The sequence below is a fragment of the Neovison vison genome, chromosome 11, assembly GCF_020171115.1.
Source record: "Neovison vison isolate M4711 chromosome 11, ASM_NN_V1, whole genome shotgun sequence".
NCBI lineage: Eukaryota > Metazoa > Chordata > Mammalia > Carnivora > Mustelidae > Neogale > Neogale vison.
The window spans coordinates 48,758,291-48,777,485 of record NC_058101.1 but is presented as its reverse complement, the minus strand read 5'-3'; the positions used below and the strand labels follow the sequence as shown (position 1 = coordinate 48,777,485).

The 19,195-nt window shown below is 45.6% G+C and overlaps 1 protein-coding gene across 2 annotated transcripts in view; it reads right to left on the bottom strand.

Annotated features, from left to right (window-relative positions):
- The window catches only part of CCDC149 (coiled-coil domain containing 149), a 106,512-nt gene that overhangs the window by 36,576 nt on the left and 50,741 nt on the right, over positions 1–19,195 (bottom strand). For both annotated transcript variants that reach the window (XM_044225870.1, XM_044225871.1), the window contains exon 4: positions 12,926–13,033. In XM_044225870.1, coding sequence (XP_044081805.1) covers positions 12,926–13,033 — 108 coding nt within the window. The remainder of the gene's footprint in view (positions 1–12,925; positions 13,034–19,195) is intronic.

Here is a 19,195-nt window from a genome sequence, read left to right as displayed (position 1 = left end):
GTTAATTTGCTGTTTGCAGACAATTTAGAGAGCAGAGCTATCGCGAATGATGTGAATCACCTGTACTGGGGGGAGATGGCATTTATGGCAGAACTGGTTAATTCAACCAACGGCTGGGATGTGAAACCATCTTCTGCATCAGACAATTTCTTGGCTCAGAACTTTCAGAACCCAAGTGGATATGCAGATAGACAAAGAGCTAACCAAATGAGAAACGTTTCTCAGATCAAAGGGTTTAGGAATGAGAGGGCTCATCCCTTTTTTGGCGTGAGGCTACAGGAGGCCTTTGACACAGCGTGGAACTGGGGGCACTTCTCCTGATATGTGAAAAGCCAGATTGACAGCCTGATCTTGAAGTAATAAAACACTGCTGTGGTTTTCCATGCACAGAATGCTTCACTGAACACCTAATTTAGAATCACACAATTATGTTTGCTTAACGCCAATTAATTATTAAACATGTTTATTGAGGTCTGACAGCCATATAAGAGAGTCATCTTTTATATGCCCGATGCCTGTTATGCTTCAATAAATATGTTAACAATCATTTGGTGTTTAATATGCATACAATATTGCCTATTAAATTGCAGGGCTGGACTGGTTGAAACATTTATTTTTAAAAGTGAGGCCCACACTCGTAATAGCTGGATCATTAGTTGGTCTGAAACTCAAGTGCAACCAGCTGAAGGGGCCTAAGGAGGGGGTTGCAGTAGGGATGCAGCGGGAAGAGTTCTCCTGACTTCCAGGGCAGCAGCCCCTGCAGGCCCTGGAATCTGTCTTGGTTGGGGTCTGGGATCTGGGTCCACAGTCTGCTACCTGTACAACTGTACACAGGCCTGACCTTCCCTGAGCTGCTGTATCTTCCACTGAAGCAGTAACAGTATAGCTTCTGCAGGGGTGGGGGGGGTGGTTGGGGGGGGCAAGCGGGTGCTATAAGCATGAACTGAGAATGAGTGCAGATGGTTTAAGTGAGCATTTAACTCAGGAGTTCAAAGATCGTGCTTGGCAGGAAGAGAGCGATGGAGAAGAGAGGATGAGATGCTTTCATTGAAAATATTGAAAACAATGTTTTCAGTTGTGCCGCTATGCACCCCTGCATTCAGGGTCCCAGACAGAGGGGTGTGTTTCAGTTGTGCCGCTATGCACCCCTGCTTTCAGGGTCCCAGACAGAGGGGTGTGGGAGGGCGGCTGCTAATACATTCAAACACAAGCACGTTGTTCATATTTATCCATACTGCCCGGTTCGGGAACCTAAATGCCACATGCCCTGAACTTTATGGACAATTTAAGGGACCATCAGGGGAACCAGGGCTAGACACGTGCTGACTTTAGGATATAATCCTAAGAGACGGTGGGATTTTTCGGCAATACTTAGCACAGCTCCTGGAACACAGAATGTGTGCACTGTCAGCTGCTATTACGATTCTTGTTATGACTGCCATCACCGTCTTCCTCCTTGTGAGTGTCCCCATATCTACGCGCCCCCCCCCCCCCCCCCCGGGGAGGTCCACTCTTTCTTCCAAGCTGAAAGCAGCAGACTGCAGCCAACCTTATCCATACACTGCAGGCAATGAGGCTAACGTCCCACCTTGGAAATGGTCATGAAGCAACTGCTCAGGCCACTTAATTCCCCCAAACGGGGCCATCAAACCTCCATGGCCAACCTCCCTGCGCCAGCCCGAGAAGCGGATCATTGCCCCATAAGGCTCATGCACGCCACCAATAGATGTATTCATTTGCTGATTTAGATGGAAATAAACGTTTATGAATGAATTATGGGTGTGAGTTGTCAGCTTATGGCTGAGGAGCAGCTGCAGCTGGGATGTGGCTGAGGGACACGGCCACAAAACCATGTGGCAAAATGGCTCTTGGGTGCCCCTCCCCCATTCCGTGGATGGAGTCCAACTTCTCTGTGGAGGCCCTGTTCAAACTCTGGTCCTCCTTGGCCCCCCCCCCCCGTCAGAATGACTCATTCCTTTCCAAGATCTCTTCTCAGCCTTCACCCCTCAGCTCTCCACATCCTCTCTCATCTGGTCTTCGCTTGCCTGGACCCGTCTGCCCCTGTCGATGGTGACAGGTAGGCAGGGGCAGGAACGGCTGTATTCGCAGGTGTTACCTGTGTTCAGATCCCAGTGCTGCTTATCCTCATTGTGCCACCTTGGCAAGTCATCTAACCTCGCTGGGCCCTGGTTGTCATTGTTTTTCTGAAAATGGGCACTGTATTAATCTGTCCAGGCTGCTGAAACAGATTGCCACAGATTCAGTGGCTTCTAAACAACAAGCGTTTATTTCTCACCATTCTAGAGGCTAGAAGTGTTAAAATCGAGGTGCTGGCAGACATGGTGTCTGCTTCCTGCTTCAGAGATGGCCGCCTTCTTGCTGTGTCCTCATGTGGTGGAGGACGTTTCTGAGAGGTGGAGTCCTCTTTTATAAGGACACCTGTCCCATTCATGAGAGCGCCTCCTATTGACCCAATCACTGCACAACAGCCCCACTTCCTGCTACCATCCCATGGAAGGTTGGGATCCCAACATACAAATTTGTGGGGGGACACAAATATTCAGTCTCTAACAGTCCGCCCCTGGCCCCCTGAAATTCATGTTCTTCTCACATACATAATATACTCATTCCATCTCGACAGCCCCAGAAGTCTTAACTCATACCAGCATTGACTCTGAAGTCCAAAGCCTCACTGAAAGAGCACCTAAATCAGATATGGGTGAGACTCCAGTCATGATTGATCCTGCGGCAAACCCCTCTGGCCATGAGCCTGTGAAACTGGACGAGCTGTGTTCTCCCACAATACAAAGGCAGGACAGGCAGAGGACATTCCCATTCCAAGAAGGATAAACAGTTAAGAAGAAAGGGGTGATGGGTCCTAGGTAAGTCCAAAACTGAACAGAACAATGTTAAACCTTTAGGCTCCAGAATCATCCTCTCTGGCTTGTTGTTCTGCCTTTGCACCCACCAGGGATGACAACCTCACCCCCTAGACTTGGTAATGCAACCTCATAGGGCTCTCTGCTGGCTGTGCAGTCTGGGTGACTCCATCTTTTGGAACCAGGTGGCTGGGACCCCAGGCTCATGCACACCAGGACGACTGGGTGGTCTCTGATTTGTCTTCATATTCATTCTTTCATTGTTTTTAAGAACAACCCCTGGGTGGTGTCTGAGCTGGCTGACCAACGCTTATCTCCTTATCAAATGGTCACCTGGCCATCCCTTGGTGGTCTCATTTGTTCTACAATACAGATAGGCTGAGGACTTCCATATCTTTCATTCTGGGTTTTGCTTAACAACTCCATCTTCAAGTCATTTCTCTATTGTATTCTATAAACAATCAGAAGAAACGAAGCCATGTCTCCAATATTCTCCATAGAGATCTCCTCCTCAGCTAAATACCAAGTATCATTGTTCAGAAGTTCTACCCTCCATAAAACAATGGACTCAAACACAATTCAGCCAAGTTCTTGAGTTCTTGACGACCACATAACAAGGAAGGCCCTCCCACTAGTTTCCAACATGTTCCTAGTTATTTACGAGGCCTCATCCAGGCCTTCACTGTCCATATCTCTACCAACATCCTCTTCAGGATTACTTTAGTATTCTCCAAGAAGATGTAGGCATTCTCCTCTGTTCTTCCCAAGCCCTCACCAAAATTGCCCTTGATGGTCCATTCACAGCAATGTAGGCTTTATCTAGCACACACTTCCAAACTCTCCCAGCCCTACCCATTATCCAGTTCCAAATTCACTTCCACATTGTAACTTGTTCTAGCAGCATCTCGCTTCTTAGGACTAACTCCTGCCTTGGTCTGTTTGGGCTGCTATAATAGGACATAATAGACTGGGTGGCTTCTGATCAACAAGAATGCATTTCTCATAGTTCTGAGGGCAAGGAAACTCATGCTCAAGCCACTGGCGGATTTCGTCTCTGCTGAGTGCCTGCTTCATCCTTCACAGTCAACCATCTTCTTGCTGTATCTGCACTTGGCAGAGAGGCCTAAGAGCTCTTTCTGGGGTCTCTTCCATGAGGGCATTAGTCCCATTCATGAAGACTGAGCTGTTCATCTCTCTAAGGCCCTACCTCTGGATACCACCCCAGTGGGGGTTAGGTTTCAACATAAGAATTTCAAGGATAAAAGCTATTTTGTAGACAAGATAGCTCTGTATGGCTGCCCATCCTGTGCACTGCACAATGCCAGCTCTCGGGGGAGGGTGTCTCTATCCTCATAAAGTGCAGCTACAATGCAATGATGACTATTGATGTAAGTCTCCAAAGAGCTTTAAAAGTGCAATCCCCAGTTACAGTTGGTATGGTTACTGTTCTTAGGCAGAGACTCTATTTGTCAGGTTATGGGGAAGATCAGATGAAACGATTACTAACAAGAAGTGGATGCTAGCCCTCCCCCCCAGTTCTGTGTTCTGCTGCTAATAGCTCACCTAGGGAGAGGTCAGCATCAAAAGGCATTTATTAGACATTCAGCTGGCATAGTGCCATGCCTGCCGACTTAATAAACAAGGCCCTGCCTATCTTGACTTTTCCTGTTGGTTTTCTCCATATGCTCTCCAACTGCCCTCTGACCTTTTTGAAATACCCTTGATAAAATTGGACATAATTGCTTAAAAAGGCTCTAGTTTGCAACTCTATTGTGTAAATAGACCAGAGTCCAAATTCCTGGATCTATAGGTCAATCCAGTTCTAGCTTTAAACAAAAGAATTTGTCACTAAAACAACCAAAACAAACCAACAACAACAACAACAACAAAACAAAACACAGTTGTTTTCATTGTCTTCCTCCCAAGGCTCTGGAGATCATTACATGCACTCATTAGTGTGTATATCAATGTCTCCTGGTTAACCAGCACCCAACTTGAGCCAAACAATGTGCTAGAAGCTTTTCTGACACATCATATCTCCAGTGGCTTTTTACTGCTTTGGAACAAATGCCAGAGTTTTTAGTTGGGTTGATGAGGCACAACATGAGGACATGAGCTGCTCCCCACAAGCATCCTGACTCCGTCTCCAGCCACTTGCCTTTTTTCTGTTCTCTAGCCTGTCTGGCTTCCTTTCAATGCCTCAAACATAAATGCTTGTGCCTACTCCTAGACCTTTGCACATTCTCTTGGTCTATCCAGAACCCACTTCCTTTCTGTCTTCAGGTCTCAGATTCAATGTCACCTCTCCTGTGAAGTCTTCCCTGGATACCATCATGAGAGCCATTCACCCTGAAGTGGCTCCCGCTCAGACCACCCAACTCTACTGTCTTCATCATACCTACCAGAAATGATCTCATTCACTTCTCATTACGTCCCCACCAACAGCTCCACCATAGCCAGAAGCTCCCTTATCAAGTGCTCTGGAACATCTGGTACCCACAGTGGTGTCTAGCTAACTGGAGGGGCCCTTAAATACTTTTTAAACATAGGAGGGCTCTCATTTTGATGCTTCCCATGATTCCAGGAAGCAGACACTATCATGTCCTCTACAGGAGAGACCCTCCCACCCCACAGAGAGGCTGAAGCAGGCTCTGAAGCCAAGGTTCTTGCCCTGAGTCCACACTGAGTTCAGTGAGTCACAGTGCCCCCTCTCTGAAGGTTGCCATCTCTTATTGCTTACAGGGAACACATGTGGCTCTTCCCACACCCCAAGCCCTGGCTTCAGTACTTACAGACATGAATCCAGAGAAGGCCAACAAGGTACCCTGTGATGTACTGTTGTATCTCCATTCTCTGATGAGGTAAAGCAACCTGCCCGCACCATAAACCTGGCAAATGGCAGGGCTGGGAGGTCCACCCTGGCAATATAGGGTTGTGGAATTCATGTTCCATCACCTCTCTCCACAACTACGACAGCGACCGCACAGCATTCCCCTAGGGGAGTGTGTTCTGTGTCAAGTGCTTTATGCAACATAACTTTTCGTATTTAATTCTCATAAAAGGTACACTGGCCTCCCTGCCATGCCTTTATCGTCCCAAGCTTGTCCCAGTCTCAGGGCTGTGCACCTTATCCCTTGGTTACCTGACCACCTCCCACCTCCCACTCTTCAAGCTTCTCAGCAAAGGGCCTGTGAGCAGATATGCCTTCCCTGACCACCTGCCCTGGTTGCACCCCATAGTACTCTAAGTCATGTTTTCACTTAGCATCAAATATCCTCTGACATGTCATACTGTATCTCATCAAATATAAAACTCCAGGGGTGCCTGATTGGCTCAGTCTGTTGAGTGTCTGACTCTTGATTTTGGCTCAGGTCATGATCTTGGGGTCACGGGATTGAGCCCCACTTGGGTCCTGAGCTTAGTGCAGAGTCTGCTTGGGATTCTCTCTCTCTTTCTCCCTCTGCTCCTCCCCCTGCTCATGCTCTCTAGCTCTCCCTAAAATAAATAAATTCTTAAACAAAAAAACTCCATCAACTTTAAGACCCATCTTTATGTACGTCTAAAAGGAATAAAAATTGTCCATCATAACAACACAATACCACTGATTATATGTCAGAGATGTTCAAATGTGAAGGCCTTCATCTCAGAATCTATGAAATAGAATATATCTGTTTAGTTGATTACTGTTCATCTATCCCTACTAGAATGGAAGCCCCATGAAAGCAGGGACTCCCTGTTTATTTCCCCCTCTGTAGAGCATATAGTTGGGGCCTCAGTACAGCTCTGTTGAGATGATTTCCACTGAGCCGTGCACTCTAAGGCAAGTACTACTGTTATCTCCACTGTGCCAAAGAGGAGAACAACTGTGACAAAGAAAGTTCAAGCAGCTGGCCCACGAGCACACAGTTAGGAAGCCCCTGAATTACCGTCAGCCAGTTCAGTACACGTCAGCCTCAGAACCACAGTCTTTATAGGGCCCCACCGAGCAGTCATAGGGCGCTTCAATGTCCTTGCTCTTGAGCGTGATCTGGATGGGACGTGCTGTAGAAGGAGTCTTGGGCCACTATCTCTCAGAACCAGTTCTCTAGGAATCACTAAACTCTACGCTTGAAACTAGTCATACAATGCATGTTAATGACATTGATTTTAAATTTAAAAAAAAAAGAGAGAGAGAGGAAACAATACTTGAAAAAACTAAAAAATAAGAAGTAAGTTACAATGCCTGGTCTCATGGGCCACCCGAGCTACGCACTCACCTGAGGTGGGACGGGCTCCAGGACGGTCTCTGAGACCTAATGTGTCTAATTCATCTGACAGTAAAACCTTAGGGAATACTGATCTGCTCCGACTGCTTGCTGAACGATCTGAGCATTGTCTATAGTTCATAGTCAAGATCCCAGTTAGAGCAAGATATGAGGGGCTGGAGCCGGCGAAGGGCCCTTATCACTCATTTCAATTCTTTGTAATTAATTTCTATAATGCCCCAAGGTAAGAGCTTTTCATTAGAGTGCGCTCTTCATCTGAGTTTCCTACAGACTGGGACATGTCTCTGTTCCTCTGAAGCATAAAGAGGAACGGTTTACAAAGAGCTTTCTGATAACTCATTCTGGACCATTACAAACAGCCACAGCTGAGCACTCTTCTCTTTTTTTAAAAAAACAAAATATACTTTAATTAGTCACCTGCATACTCCTTGGTCTGTCTTTATTGGCTCGTGGCTTTGACTTAATTGGTTTGCTCTCTGAATCCATCCAAAAGTCCCACGTCAATAGAGGTATGTTCACAGAAGGGCCCTATCGTTTTATGGTGCCAACGCCACATAAAACAGAGGAGCTTAAAGGCCATCAGCTGGTGTAACATAAAGCTCATTATTAAGGGCAAAACCCTGTTTTTATGCAATATTACAAAGAGCTACATTTCAATTGGCCAGCAGGGGCCCAGGAAATTCGGATGCGGGACACTGCTAGGAGATGCTGTCCACCGGAACATCCTTACTTTTGAATACCTTGCATTGCGTTATTGTTCTTCTGCAATAAAGTGCCATAAGCTGTCACATGAAGAAAAAACAAAAGCAAGTGGACAAGAAAACCGAGCTCTGGCTGTCTCACTGTGAACATGAGTTCCTGTTCCTGGCACGCTCTGTCGGGTGCCTATTTTACAAGGGGCACACAAAATGCAAGGAAGCTTCCAGGAGCTCTGCACCAAAGGAAGCATGCTTGGTGCTGGCAAAGTCTGGGGTGGTTATAAGGAATGCTGAGTTTGGGGGATCCAGAGGTGAGGCTTCTCACCACAATTTCTGTCTCTACTGGGAGGCATGTACCCAGTTCACTGAAAATACTTGATCAATAGGATGGAAGACCTGAGCTTCCTGGTAGAACACTTGCACAAGAGAATTCTAAGCCAATCTGGCCCCAGGTCATGCTAAGATACCAGCAACATTTACCCTTAGTGGAACACTTCCTGGGTTCCAGGCACTATGCTACACCCTTTACAAACACTGAGTACTGCACACACACGCCCAATCATTAATTCTCCTTGTCCTACTTTCTTTTCTTCCCAGCACTAACCTCTATCTGATGATCTTGTATATTTTATTTTCTTACTGTATCTCTCCCCAACTAGAATATAAGCTCTGTGAGAATGGGTACATTGTCTTTCTTATATCTTGGTATATCCACATCTCCTAGAACACTAAGCAGTACGTAGCAAGTCCCCATTTATGTGTGGATGAATAAATGATAAAACCTGTCAACAATTCAATGTGAGATATGATTGCTCCCATTTTCCAGATGAGGAAGCTAAGGCCTGGAGAGAAAACCGACTTGCTCAATGCCATAAAACAAGCACTGGCAGAGCTATAAATCTGGTTCGAACAATTTCCAAAGTTGGACTTCTTAGACTATATTTCTCTACACCACTTGACATTGGCAAGGCTGGAGCTGGTCTCTCCTGGGGTGCCGATCTTCCCAACTCTCCGCTCAGTGCTTTCATGTTGGTGGCCTCATGATTCGTTATAAATCAATAAAGCACTATCAGCTAGCCTTCCTCTTTCTAAGAGCTGGTCTACCAGCTCACCTCTGGCTATCTGACCCAAATGTGCTCTGCTGGGTTTGTTGGTGACTCTTACTAATCCTTAAATTCTCAGAAAACCCCTTCTTCCTCCTGGTCTTCCTGCCCTAAATCCACTCTTTTAATGCCCAGAAAAGGAGCAGGCAGTCCTCTGGGGCAGGAAGGAAAGCTGCATTTCTTCTACTGGGCTCTTTTTCAGACTTGAGGTCCCAGCATTGTCTGGGTCTTTCCACATAATTGGTCCTTATTCTGCACAGACTGACACCCTGAGAGCCCAGGGCAATCTACCACCCATGAAAAGCTTCTCTCAAGGTGATTTGTGGAGATATGAGTCCTCCCTTCCCCCACATGCCTCCTCTTTCCTCATTAACCTTTCAGAACCATAATTATCAAGGAAACGGAGGGTGTCTGATAAGTTTCCCTCCTCATGCCTCTCTTCTAGCTTGTACTGGGGGTTTGTGTCCAACCAGGAGCTCCGAGAAATTCTTGGGCACAGTTCAGAGAGATGGCAGGTGGTGTTTGATCATGGGACCCCCCCCACCCTATCCCAGAACCCCCCCACCCCCCAACCCCATGGGAGGGCTAAGCTGCTTGTAAGCCAGGGTGGCAACAAATCTTTCAAGAGGCTGTTTGAAAATGCTTTATGACACGTAGGGTTACAAGGCTCTAGCTGAACAAATGGAAAAATTAGTCTACCTTAAAATATCCAAGGCAAGTAATTTCCTATCACCTTGTTTCTTAAATGTACTTAACATCTAGAATCTGGGCTTCCCAAAATATGGATAAGGGTCATCAGTTAAAATGGCAACTTGGAGATAAAAATCTTCTGCTTTAACAGTCACTCATAAAATGATGCCATCGGCCCTTCTGTTTGGAATGGTATGGGCTGGGGGAGGGGCAGTCCAATAACATCAGATACTAAGTGTTCTTGAATTTCACAGGCCTGAGGCAGCCTATGGGCAGGACTTTCACCCTGAATCCACCAAGGCTCAGCCTCAGACACTCTGCTCTCTCCACAAGGGCTTCCCAAGTTCTCACACCTGGGGTTTGCTTTGGTTTTATTTTTTCTTAGATGAAAGTTTGCTTTTCTAGCTCATTTCTCCAAATTTTAAAACTACTTCTTGGTCTGTGAATGGAGTTACTGGTGACAACCACAATTTATTTTCTCAGTCTGCTTATTTTCTTATATTCTTTGTCCTTTTTGTTCTCCTCTTCCTCTTTCTTGAACCTTTGGCTCTTCTTTTCCTTCCCTTCATTCTTTCCGTTTATTCATTCACTCATTTATTCCATTTCATTTCTTCAATTAAGATTTACTAAGTAATGTGCAGGTACCAGGAACTAAGAGTGCTAATTCCCAGCAATAAAGCCCAGTCAGGAATTCTGCCTGCAAAGAGCTTACTCTTGGGGCAAGTGTGCCATACACATGCATAAGCAGAGGGGAAAGAGCGGAGCACTGTGGGCATGCATAGGACCTGCCCCTAAGAGTTGAAGAAGGCTACATTTGACCTAAGACTGGAAAGATGAACCAGAGTTGGAGAGGGAAGTAAAAGGAAAGAGTGCCCCAAACAGCACCAGTAGCAGGTGCAAAGGCCCTGAGGCATAGGACAATAAAGTTCAGCAAAGGGGCTGAAATTAGTGCTGTTGCACTGAAGCACGAGGTGACTAATGGCAATAGACATGGCTGGAGAAATCAGTTAAGGGGCCAGATACTGGAGGGCCTACCCACCACAGCAAGGAGGTTGAACTGGATTTGGAAGGTGATAGAAAGGTTGGAACAGCAAGTGACTTAACAAATTAAACAACAACAAACGAACTAAACGAACAACAAAAGAACAAATGAAGGATTAACCCATTCTTCACCACATACCAAGGAACAGGGGCTTCTGCGTTTCCCAAGATGCCTGGTGTCATTATCGAATGAGTCATCTGGCCCTAATGTTGACAACCGGGGGTGGGGTTGGGGGGGAGGGTGGCTATGACTCACAGGGATCTGAAAATAAATCAGCCCTATAACTATAGATGCAAATGAGAATAAATGGATTCTCTGGGGCTCACGGCAGTTGGTCTTTTTTTGAGGAGGGGAGGCTGGATACTGAGATACGGGGCCTGCTGAACATTATAGCATCTTCCCCGTACCTTTCGGAGGGCAAATTACTTCACAGACCATGAATATGAGTCACTAAATTCTAAACCTTGGGCAAGAAAACAAAGTTTGATAAATGTGTCCAGCTACTGGAATAAAGACCCAGAGCGCAAACAAATCAAGAAGCTCAGACTGTGCCAACACACAAGGAGCCCCAGACCTGTGCTTAGTGTGACACGTGCATACATACACACACACACACACACACACTCAGTCCTGCACACACTCACACATGCATACACACATGCTCATATACACACACGCCCTCCCTTTCTTTCCTTGAAATACCAGTTGCAAATGTCGATTCCCATGTCTAAAAGGTGTCAAAATTAAAAGTGACCAAAAGATGAGGCAGAAGTATATTTTGGAAAGTTGGGGAGGTGGATAGCTCATTTAAGGGGGAAAAAAAGAGATAAGGAAATAAAATCAATCAAGAACCATGAATCCAAAAGTCACATCTTTTCAAAATGTTCTAATATTTTGTGGATTTATTATGTCTCCAAAATTCCTGTAGTATTTTTATGGGTTTAAGGGAAACTACTACACACATCTCATTTCATTCTCTAGAAAACCTTGAGGAACGACTACGAAGGTCTGGCCTTTAATTATGAACCAAACACCTAGGTTACAGAGCTTAAATCCTTGTAATGGTGCATAAAACCACACCAGAGCCCTGGTTAGCTTGTCCAGTGTTAATTAAAACTCTTCTCAGGCATTCTCTCCCACCCCCTACTTCCTGACCTGGAATAGTCAAGCCTAATTTTTTCCAAATATATGTAAATCCAAGGGGTTTTAAAAAAAATGTAAAGGCTGATTAAGTGGAGAAGAGGCTAAGCAGGAAGACCTCCTAGTTGGTCCTCAGATTGAGCCTCTCAAACCAGTAGCAGAAAATCCTCTCTGATCTTTGATCATGGAAGACTTCTCTGCATAACACAGACTCTTGCGTGCATTTTTTAAAGAGCCAGCGTCTTTCAAAATGGAGCCTTCCACGAACCAAGAACTCCCAGAAACAGTGAACATCACCATCATTTGTCAAGAAAATTTGGTAACATTTAAGAGGCATTTCCCAAGAAAGGACCTCCTCCCTGCCATGGAGTTTTTTGAGTTGAGCTCCAATGGCCATCTCTGTGAGGAAAGCTGCCTCTGCGAGGAGTTGGAAATGGATCTCTTGTGGCAAAATAGAAATTTTTTCTGGTCAGGAGGTGGGTACAGAATGAAAACTTTTTCTTCCTTTTCTCAATTGTACTTTTGTTCACAGATTCAGCTGGGAGAGAGAGCGCACACATTTAGTTTGGAGTTTATGAGTTCATATTTTATAATTAACGTTGCCAACAGGGGAGTTTGATTAATACCACGCAGTGGATTTTGAGCAATGTTCCATACAAATTGCCAAATTTAGCAATAAAATAAATTGGTTATGTGAACATAATTAGTAGGATGACTACTTAAAATTCAAAACTGAATGCGAATAATTCCAAATCATCTGAGCCACAAATCCATTATTTGTAGAGAAGGGGAAAGCATAGCATTTTGGGTTTTATTTTGCCCTCAACCGCAATGTTATTCACCACCAAGCTGAATATAATGAAACTTCCACAGTGGGTTGTGGCAATATTTTGGAGCAACCCAGAAGCACGCACATACACGTGCGCACACACACAAAAGGGATGTCATAAAGATAAGAAATGCTAAACTGTGACTTTTCACTGCAAATGTAAAAATCTATAACAAATTTCTCAGCAAATGCGGCATTACGTTTTTCTGATGTGTTCCCCATAAACCTCTAAGTACACAATTACACGGCGGAGCTTTTCCCTTTAAATATTCACAGTACCTTATTGTCGCCCTGGACTTCTGCAAGCCTTTGCTGAAGTTCTTTAATTTCTTCTCCCAGATGTTTATTTCGGTCCTGAGAATCTCGCAGTAGTTGTGCAAGATTAGCCTGGAAATGTCAACATATTATGGAATACAATCAGAAACATGGGAGCGGATCAATGTGGGGCTTTGTTGGGCTTGCCGAGGCCGGCGCCCCGGCCGAGTGTAGCCATACAAAGCCCATTAGATAAATGCATCCACGATCGCAAGTGTACACATCACACCATGACAACTGCATGGTGAGGGCAAACAGCACTGGCTGTGAACCTCAGCACAGGGATCTCCTTTATTTCCAGAAGGGCACAAGGACAAGAAACGGAGGGGTCAGTCATATTCGACTTTTTAGAGAAAAAATGTTAAGGGCTCTGTGCTAAAAATCTTGCAAATGGATGTAGAGTTCAATTATAGTTGAGCCAACAATACAGGAGAAAGCTTCATTTCCTTGTTTAGATAGTTTTCTTCCCCTTCAGATAGAACTGGTTTAGTGAGATTTCTTTGCTGCCTCAATGCCCAGAATCGTGATCATGAGATGAGTTTGCCAGAGAGGGGACAAGGAATGAGCAACCACTTCAGAAATCAGGGTCTGGAGGTAATCCAACAGTCCCAGCTGGGTTGCTCACCTCCTTATTCCCTTCTTCTGGTCCTGTGGTGCCAGGACCATTCACCTGTCTGATCCGGGTTCATGACATCATCCCATCCATAGGCTGTGCCTCCTGCTCAGACCCAAATCCCTCTGGCCCATATGGCCCACTCTCTATGCACCAGCCTCCCCACCTCGAGCCAGCTCCACCTCACATCATCACTGCCCCCTTCCCCAGAGCATGTGAGGACCTCTTAACCATGCCCCCCCCCCTTCCGCAGGTACCCTGAGCTTGGAAATGGCGGTCACGTGACTGCCGCGCTGTTCCCCTTTTTGCTAGCTGCTGCTTGCTCTGGTTCTTGCCTTGCTTGTTGCCCTCTCCTCTAACCTCAGCGAGAAGACTGCAAGTGATGGAAAGGCAGAGATGCTCTTCCCCCTTTCCTTGGCGTCCATGTCTGTTGCTTCAGGAAGGGCTTGTGTTCCAGCAAATGTTTTAAAAACTCATGATGAATAAATGAAGGAAGGAAGGAGGGACAGAAGCAAGCAAGCAATGAGAATATGGCCTGTGGGGAATCATTCAGAAATAGTTGGAAGGGCGATTTTTAAGATTATTGTGAAGAGTCCCTTCATATTACAGCTGAAGAAACCCAAATGCAGAGGCATTAGGGGACTAGTGTAAGTGTAGCGGCCAAATCTCCAAGCACCTTAATGCTAATACTTTTGCTCCTGGCTGGCTCGGTTGGTACTTTCAACTCTTGATCTCAGAGTCATGAGTTCAAGCCCCACATTGGGTGTCGAGCCTACATTAAAAAAAATAATAATAATTTTATTAATGCTAATACTTTTGGGAATACTCAATGTCAGCTTCTAAAAAAGGAGTGAAGGTGGAAAGATAAAAAAGTTAATCCTTGGTTTGGCTCATCCCTGACTCTGCACTGTCTCATCTCCCATGGCTCATCTACTAGGGATTCAGGTTGTCTCTACCTTCAGGTTCTTCCCTACTCTGGCTGGGCACCTCCCAAGTTTACTTCCTTGCTGTTGTCCAAGCATACCAGGCATGTTCCCATCCTGGTGCAGTTGCTCTATACTCTCTCATGGGACTGCTCTCCTACCAGAATACCTCTTGGCTCCCTCTCCCTTTCACCTCTTCAAGACTTTGTGCAGAAGCCACAGTCTCAACAGGGCCTAACTGGACCACCCAATCTAACACTAACTCAATCTAACACTCAATCTAACACAGCAACCTACTCACCTCCACCCTGATCTTCTAAGCCCCTTCCCTTAGGCTATTTTTTTCCTTTGTAGCCCATGCCATCTTTTAAGATATCATGTGATTTATTTCATGGCCTACTGCTTACCACTTATTTCCTGCCTCTCTCTCTCTACAAAAAATAGAAGTTCCATGAAGGGCAGGGAATTTTGTTCTCTCTATGATCTACTCCAAGCACCTAGTAGATGCTCCATAAATATTTTCTAAACAAGGGACAATATGTTGAGTCTGGAGATTGTGGTCTCAGCCTAGGAAAGAATATGGAATATTAACAGTATGTACCAACACTGAAGCCCGTGCTGGGCACAGAGTCTTGCGTGGAAACCTGATTCATCCCCACTGGCTGGATTTAACCAAGCCCTGTATTCCTCAACAATGCGATCTAATTTTCAACCTTGTATGTGTGAGGTTCATATTTTAGAATAGCTGTATTCTGATTTTCTCAGTTTTCCATTCTTATCAGATAAAATTTGGTGAAGGATGCAGAAAATTAATTCCCATCTTACACTTAAAAAAGCAAAAAGCAAGAGACACTGTGACCAAATGACTATTTCTGGAAGTTTTTAGAAATGAGATCAATTAAGCTGGCTCCCAGTTCTGCCACTCATAGGGCTGGGTGACCATGGGGGAAGTACTCAACCTCTTGAGTCTCCCCATCTGAAAATGCAGCTGACCCATATCTCATGTGACCATGTGATACCTAAATTGAATAACGAACACAGGACAACTCCCACAGTACTTGGTATACAGTAGGTGCTGGTTGAAGGGTTAGCTCCTCCTGACTGTGTCCTTCCAGTAGCCCCAACTCAAGCACTCAGCGAACGGCTGGGTAGAGACGGCCGAATGCCTCCTCGGACACAATTAGCTCCTTTGTGACCCTGCTCTTTTACTGCTCCTCATTCATCCATTTGCTTATACAACAAATATTTATTGAGCACCTACCATGTGTTTTAGACTCTGGATATACAGCACTGAGCAGGACAGACAGAATGCCTTGCCCTTGTACACTCCCATCTGAATAGATGATGTTACATTAGTTACATTATGTTGCCATAAAATACAGAATGACCTAGTGCTTGAATGATGAGAAAAACAAAGTGGGCAAAGGGAACAAAGTGTGCCCAGGAAAGCACCACATTTAAACAAAGATTTAAAAAAGCAGAGAGAGCTGGCATGAGCCTTGTGGATGGGAGTGGGGAAAGTTCCCGATAAGGGAAAAGGCACCCTGCTTCCCTCACTCCTAACACATCACAGGATTCTGATTCCCGATTTCCAGTTGGAGAACAGTTCAAGGTCACAAGGATAGGCCAACCCCAGGGACCAGAGTATAGTGATGATTTAGCTCTTGACTTCCCTTTCCTGGTTTCTCCCCTCTATCTGCCACTCTCCTTCCTTAGCACATGGTAGCACAAGTGGGCTGCCTCTGCTTTCCTTCACGGAACCCCAGAACATTTCCCAGACATGAGCTCAGCTAGCATAATCCCTCCCTCACAGACTGGAGGGACTGGTCCAACGGAGGAGCGGGGAAGCAGCGTCTCAGCACCCCCTCTGCAGGAGACACAGCAAAATTCACGTTCACAGCGCCTGCCTCTTCCTAACCAGCAGAAGGGACACTCAGGAACAAATGCTTGCAAGAGTGACAGCGAAGGGGATCAAGAGGACACTTATCAGGACAAGCACTGAGTAATGTATAGAGTTGTGGAATCTCTATTATCCACCGGAAACTAGTATAACATTGCATGTAAACTCTACTGGAATTAAAATTAAATTTGAAAAAGAGTACCCGTGGAAACTTAATAAAAGACGCGCCCACGCCCCCCCCATATCTGCAATGTCCTTAACCTTTTCTTTTCTTTTTTTTTTTTTTTAAGATTGCGTTTATTTATTTGAGAGAAAGAGTGAGCGACAGAGAGAGAGAGAGAGAGCAGGATCAGGGGAAAAGAGAGAGAGAGGGAGAAGCAGGTTTCCTGCTGAGTGTAATGGCCAAAGGCAAGCTGGATCCCAGGACCCTGGGATCATGACCTGAGCCACAGGCAGACACTTAACTGACTGAACTGCCCAGGTGCCCCAGTCTTTCTTCTTTGAATCAACAGTGGCTTGAGCTCCTCAGGTAGTGGGAAGGCACTGATGTTCCATCACCAGCCTCAGGTCGTGGCTAAACCAGTACAACCCGATCCAACCATGGAGAAGGCCTAGTCCTCTACCTCCAACCAGGCACAGAGCAGAACTTTTGTAAAATACAATAAAAATCAATCACTAGAAAAATAAATTTGGGTGCCTGGGTGGGTCAGTCAGTTTCGCATCTGCCTTTGGCTCGGGTTATGATCTCAGGGTCCTGGAATCGAGTCCCATACTGGGCTCCCTGCTCAGCGAGGAGTCTGCTTCTCCCTCTTACTCTCCTCTGTTTTTTCCTTTCTCAGTAAATAAATAACATCTTTTAAAAAATGAATTTAAATGGCATCAGGGTAAAACCCCCAAGTGTTTGGTAGAGTCAACAGACATCAAATCGTGCTGTCAAATTGCCACAGAAGTTTCTGAACACTTCCTCAATTTCTGTGTTTATCATGGGCCAGAAGTGAGCTGCCTGGCTCCCGGCATGGTCCTGGGCCTCACTTTGAAAAGCCCTGAGCTTGGAGAGCTGCCAGGTTATTTAGCTATTAGCACAGGGCGGGCACCTGGTATTCACATCACAGGTTCCAGTGCTACGGGAAGCAGAGGACAAGGCTGCTTCTGGAAAGAAGGATTTGCGGAGCCGGTGATGTGACTCCCGACCATTATTTACTCTGCAGCCGGCTGAACAGAATTCCTCCAAGATAAAGCCAGGCATTTCCATAGTAGCCACAGAATGGTGGTCCATGAGGAGCGCAGAGCCTCCACGCTGGGTTTGAGTAAATCTACTCGCGCTTTGAAACCGACCCCGCTGTTGGGTACGGTGGGGGAGGCACCTCGCTTCAAAGCGCTCAGCTGTAATTTCACATTTCCCAGGCTGGGTGACTTGTCAACACACATTTCATTTCTATTCAGGCTTTTCAGTCCTTCCACCTCCTCAACTCCAAAACAATAACTTCGGGAGCTGGAAAATGACTGCTCTGATAGGGTACCTAATTCCTTGACATATACCTTAAAGAGGGAAAAAAAAAAAAAAGAAAGAAAAGTAGTCCATTTCAAAGCACTCGAAATAGAGGAGAAAAGTTCACACGATTCTTTTGACCAAAAATAACACCCATGACTCACACAGGCTCACTCTAGGCATCCATCAAGCTAACACGTGGGTCTGCTTATAATTTATCAGCTATGCAGGGCGTTTTGTCTCTGTGTTATTGAGAAGGACTCTGTGACCATCAGTTGGCAATAGCCACACTATGTAAAGGAAATGCAAAGAAAAAGTGGCAGATCGCCTAACCCTGGGAAGGCTTTTGCAGGGAAGGAAAACCAAACTGAGAGATCGTTCCCTCTAGATCTCTGGGGCAGGAGCTAGCATAAATAGCAAATCGTAAAAAAGGTTTAAAAGCTCTTTTAAATATTCAGATCTAGCCAGGGCCCACAGAAAAGGTTAACATTTTAGCTCTGATAACAGGGGAATGAATACAGTAGCATGTGTTGGAGGACCCGTATACTGCAGTGACTCTTTCCAGCTGCAAGTTCATGAACATCGTGATCGGGAAGAGAGACGAGCGGGATTGGATGGGAACGTCTCTGGGACATTCGAGGCCAAAAGGATTCAGACACACCTTCGTTGAGGAACAAGTCAACCCCCAGTTACCCAGTGATGTCTATAGAGATGCACGGCCAAGGCCAGCCCGTGGTGTGGGCACCAGGACTCTCATGGCAACTCTCTCTGCATAGAGATGAAGACCACAAATCCTGATGGTTATTGTGGGGGCAAAGATATGGAAGGTGTGAGAGCAGTGTGATCTCACCCCAACCTTTCGCCCTCTGGGGGGCAGACATGCTCACAAAGACAGAGAGCCGCATGGGCCAAGGGAGCCGCTCATCCAGCTTTCTTCCAGGCCCACCGCATCCTAGGCTCCAGCTCTTGCCTCAACCACTAGGTTTTGATTCCCCTATAAGTGCCATAAAATATGTCAGAACAGTTTACACTCTAGATGCAATACACTTTTTAAACTTATAAGAATTGATGGCAGGGAGATTTTAAAAAATCAATGATATAACCACATTTGGCAATGACAACCATAGGTAAGGACCCTTGTTTCCAACGATCAAGTAATCAACACTGGCTCACAAGGAAGGCATTTCAGGACACTAGTTATAAAAAAACCCACCCTGAATCCTTCAGATGGGGAGAAAAGGATCCACTATATACCATTTTTCTCCGTGAAGCAGGAAAAGTAAAGATGGATATGAAGGGGATCAGAATA